The 5,195-nt window shown below is 46.6% G+C and overlaps 1 protein-coding gene across 1 annotated transcript; it reads right to left on the reverse strand.

The window, feature by feature from the left end:
- Nucleotides 1-6: 6 nt before the first annotated feature.
- PAAF1 (proteasomal ATPase associated factor 1) lies at nucleotides 7-2,991 on the reverse strand (the record flags this gene model as incomplete). The annotated part of the gene is made up of 4 exons (XM_010162688.1): nucleotides 2,899-2,991; nucleotides 2,050-2,200; nucleotides 879-1,073; nucleotides 7-89 (listed from the first exon to the last, which is right to left on the reverse strand). Coding segments are annotated over exons 1-4 (465 nt in total), but the record flags the coding sequence as incomplete, so codon positions are not given.
- Between the last annotated feature and the right edge of the window lie 2,204 nt (nucleotides 2,992-5,195).

Consider the following 5,195-nt stretch of genomic DNA (forward strand, 5'->3'; position numbering starts at 1 on the left):
CTGCCTGCTCTGCAGTCCCACTCCTTGAAGCTTCTTGTCTTCTCGAGCCAGGAGCAGGAGTTTCCCTTCTGTCCCAACCTCACGTTCACCTGACAAAAGGAAAACAGTTAATTCCAGCAGCAGGTACACCACAGGCCTTGATGGTACCAACACCTCACAGTTTGTATCAACCCTGCCGAACCCAGAGCAGCATTCCTCCACACCCTGAGACACCAGATGCAGCAAGGCAGGCCAGTCATCAGAGATCTCAGTCTGAAACTAGAGCACATATCTTATGAGGAGTGGCTGAGGGAACTGGGGGGGTTGAGCCTGGAGAAAAGGAGGCTGAGGGGAGACCTTGTGGCTCTGTGCAAGTCCCTTGGAGGAGGGGGGAGAGAGGTGGGGGTGGGTCTGTTCAACCAAGGCCCAAGGGACAGGACAAGAGGAAATGGGCTCCAGTTGTGGCCAGGGCAGTTGAGATGGGATGTGAGGAAGAATTTCTTTGCTGCAAGGGTTCTGAGGCATTGGAAGGGGTTGCCCAGGGCAGTGGTGGAGTCCCCATCCCTGGAGGGATTGAAGAGTCGTGTAGACACAGTGCTGAGGGACATGGGTTAGTCATAGGGGACTGGTCAGTGTTGGGTTCATGGTTGGACTCCATGATCTCAAAGGGCTTTTCCAATCCAGGCAATTCTGTGTGATCTTGTGATCTATGAAACTGCTCGATAAGGCTCAATTCCTCCACAAGCCTGGTGTGCTCTCTATTCTGGTCACCCTTGTTCCCTTCCCTACATGGTACAAAGACACACAACAACCTGCCACACACTCAGGATTATTGGTGACAAACCAAAGCAGTTTGGGACAGGGGAATGAAGATTAATTTGAAGAGGAAAGATCCTTACTAGGAGTCTTTTCAGGCGTGCCCAGGTTCAGGGAGTTGTCAGCAGTGCCCACGGCAATGCCGTTGACAGGAGAGCCGCAGTCAGCGATGACACCCAGACAGGCAGATTTTCCACAGTCCCAGAGACGGGCAGTGCCATCTCGAGAGCAGGAAAGGACATTTCTTCCTCGATCCACAATGGCAGTGTCCAAAATACCTGCAGGAAAGCAAAAGTCATGTTCAGACAGACAGCATGGAAGGTGGATAGATACAGCATCTCATTTCTCAAGGTGAACTCAACTACAAGCCCCGAGCCACTGTCCCCAGAGTGCCACCAATCCACACCCAACCAAATTGTGTGGGGTGCAGGGTGGGGCAGGGAGCCACAGCATCTAGGAAGAGGTGAATGTGGAAGGCAGCAGCTCCCAGTAAACCATATGAAGTGGGAGCCACCACCTGGCACAACGGGAAGATATTACCCATAAAATGATCAGCAACACCTTGCCTCAGACTGAGCTGATATCGCAGCTGCTGCCAAGTTTCTACCTCCAAAATTAACCTCTAACTTGGACAGAAAACAGTCTGTCAGAATATTCTTAAAATGAAGTCAAGTCCAGCTGTGGATAATCCCACAAATTGTGTGGGGCAAGCAGCATCCACATTATCCAGCTACAGCAACATCAAAAGAGCAGTCTTTGCATCCCCTAAATACTTAATTTCACTGCAGGATGTTGAGTCTAGACCTGAAAAATGACTTTGGGGGTGGGTCTGTTCAACCAGAACAGACTTTGGCCAAGGGCAAGGGGTGAGAGAACAAGGGGTGATGGCTTGAAAGTGTCAGAGGGGAGATGGAGCTGAGATGTGAGGAAGAAATTGCTTGGTGTGAGGGTGGTGAGCCAGTGTCCCAGGCTGTCCAGAGAAGCTGTGGCTGCTCCTCCCTGGAAGTGTTTGTGGCCAGGCTGGATGAGGCTTTGAGCAACCTGGTCTAGTGGAAGGTGTCCCTGCTGCTGGCAGGGGGGTTGGAACTGGAGGAGCTTTAAGGTCCCTTCCAACCCAAACCAGTCTGGGATGATCTAACACAAATGCACAGCACCAAGAGCAGCAGGCTGCTGTCGGACTATCAGCCCTCAGGTGCAACACAATTATACACATGGCAGATGAAGCATTTTCAAGGCTGAGTTAGTCCTCTGTACCTCCTTTGTGACCTTTAAATGTTACCACACAGCTGGCATCTTCTGCTGACCAGATCTTTAGCTGGGCATCCATTCCCCCACTCAGAACCACGAGGCCCGATGGGAAAAACCTGCAACAATTCACATCATACACATGGCCTTCCAATAGTCTCTGGAAAAACAAAGAACTACGTGCTAGTTCCATTGTTATCACCCTTCTGCAGAGCAATTTCTGAGCTATGACACTGGAAAACTTGGCTGTTTCTATGTGGGCAGAGGAATGCAAACCCAGAATTCAAATCCTCTGAGTTTACCTTCCTGCAGTGGACTCTGAATTTGAGGTATTCAAAGAAGTACCAACTTCCTAGTAACTTTGGGGCTCCCTCTGCCATTTGAGCAGCTAATTACATAGCAGAGGATACTACATTTGTTTCTAATAACAGGTTAAATGTCTTTATCTTCTGCCAAACAAGCAGCTGACAGGTCAAGCTCCACAAGAAACAACTTAACTGGGAAACAGCTAACCATGATGTGGTTAATCCATCATGGGCAAGAGTCTTTTTTCCTCATCTCTTCTCTACTGCAGAAGAAATTCAGTGGTGGTACCACACAGGTTAGGAGCTGTCATTCCTAAATATCCATTCTTATTTTCACCCTGAGATTCCTCTCCAGATTGCTGAGCATCACTTCCCTTGGGAGAAGATATGACTTAAAACCTCTGAGATGTCAAATTTCATTTAATTTTTCATTCAAAAGCCAGATTCTTGCCTGCCCTAGACCACAGTGTGTGGATAACCTGACCAAAGTCACAGCTGAATGACTTCAGTAATGTCACAGACAACACACAACATCAAAGCCAGCTGCTCTTACTCTTATTTCTCCATTTGCAGCCTGCCAGATTTTCATGGTCCCATCTGTGCTGGTAGACACACCAAGCCCTCCACCACTGGAAATATCAAGACAGATAATCTGCAAGAAGGTAAAATACATTAAATATTAGTTTTATATGACCCTGTATATAAGTATTTCTGCTCAAAAGCCTAAGTCTGTACTGCCAAGCACATCATTTAGTGCTGTTATCTCCCTAAGACATGCTGCTGCACTCATTTGAAACACCCAAAAGAGTTTCTATGTGCCTACAGATAAGGCTTTCTCCCCTCAATAAGATTTATGAGATATTAATTAAGCCTTTAAGAAATCAGAAAACATGTGGATCCTGAGCATCAGGCTTTTTCTAGAGGACAAAGACAGCATAAAAAGAAATTCTCCTCAATTTATCTGTTTACACAGATTGCTGCATTCCTCCTTCCAAGAGTGAGCTGCTGATCTGGGCTGACCCACAGCCAGGGCTCAGATGAGTTGAGTGACTGGAATCTGGCAGGAAGCACCCCAGATTTTTTGTAATTGCCATCAAATTTGACAGAGAAATTGTTATTCTCTGCCTGTGACTCTGCAGAGACCTGCAAAGCCAAGAGAAAAAAGAAATGCTGAGTCAGAAGCTTGCACAGACAGCAGCTGTATTTCAGGTTTACACCAGGTGAAGGAGAAATGTGGATTTTTCTAGCAATTCCTGTACACAGGACTCACAAGTGCACAAGACATTGTTTGAGATATTTATGAAGCCAATGAAACAACCTTAATTTTGTGAAAAACCAACTCAAAAACTTCTGAGGCAGGTTAACTCCTCACGTGGTCTCTCACATTAAGGTATTAACAACTGCCTGCTTTGCATAAACTCTGGGAGAGATAAATAATTTGAAGAGAGCAGATGTTGAGTTTATATTGTTGTGTTTTAGTTGTAGATAAATGCAGCTGGACTAGATGATCATTGTCAGTCCTTGAAAGATTCTGTTCTATAATAATTTAAGGTAACAGGTATTCTACCCTTGAGTGAAATGATGACACCTTCCAAGTGACAAAGATATTTTCAATATCTGTGAGGGTGGTGAAAGTGTCAGAGGGGAGATGGAGCTGAGATGTGAGGAAGAAATTGTTTGGTGTGAGGGTGGTGAGCCAGTGTCCCAGGTTGCCCAAGGAAGTTGTGGCTGCTCCTCCCTGGAAGTGTTTGTGGCCAGGTTGGATGAGGCTTTGAGCAACCTGGTCTAGTGGAAGGTGTCCCTGCTGCTGGCAGGGGGGTTGGAACTGGATGAGCTTTCAGGTCCCTTCCAACCCAAACCAGTCTGGGATTCTATGAATGTGCTCCCTAGTTTAAAATAAAATAAAATAAAACCCTGTGAAGGTGACTCAAGCAGGAAGGAAAAGCCTCCCTGGTGTCTGACACACCCCACGTTTTCAGGAGGGATAAGTGAACAGGCAAGGCCAAGCCTGAGCACTCAGAAGAAGAGGCAGCAGGTAAACTGGAGCTGAGTCCACACCAGCTTTCACCTCATCTCCATGTGAACAGACATTGCTTCAGCTGCTTCCCAGAGGAGAGATCTGCAGCATTGCACCCGCCTGGCAGCAGCCTGAACACTCACCCCTGCACTGTCCCTTCTGCTGCTCTCTGAGTGTTCATTCCACTTATCACACAAAAGGGCAGCTGGGGACTCTTCAGAAAGCTCAGAGAGGTGATTCACCTCGAGCTCCATCTCTCATCAGAGCCCCACTTCCTCTTAAAGCAGCTGCAGAGACGTGGAATCACCTCGATGTCAAAACACACCTTGATTTATATCGTTCCATTACGAGAGATTTGAGTTTTCAGCATTTCCAACTGGGTTTATCACAACAATTTGCTGAAAAAATCATGAGACAACTGTACTAAACCATCTCCAGGAGCTTCCAGAGGACTCCATTTAGTGTAGCTGGTTGTACCTCCACTTTAGACACTGCCTAGTTTCTTGGATCATCTCCACGTAGAGTGAAACGTTCAGCAAAAGCATGAGCTGCTTTCCAGCAAAGCCAAGATCTGAGCTTCTCTTCAGTGAAGAAATTAAATTGCAGATCAGAGTCAGCCTTTCTGCAGCACTGTTCAGTGAGGAGATGTTATTTGTTGCACCCCCAGATTGATGGGGGTGCAATAAGAAAGAAGATTATTCAGCAAAACGAGCAGGATTGCTTTGAAATAAGTGAGAAAAACCAAATATATATATATATATTTTAAATACAAGCTGAGCCTTTCTGGTCTGTGAATTCCCATCAGGTCAAATGCAAGGTCCTGCACCTGGGTC

Source organism: Antrostomus carolinensis, unplaced genomic scaffold, assembly GCF_000700745.2.
Source record: "Antrostomus carolinensis isolate BGI_N321 unplaced genomic scaffold, ASM70074v2 Scaffold51290, whole genome shotgun sequence".
Lineage (NCBI taxonomy): Eukaryota > Metazoa > Chordata > Aves > Caprimulgiformes > Caprimulgidae > Antrostomus > Antrostomus carolinensis.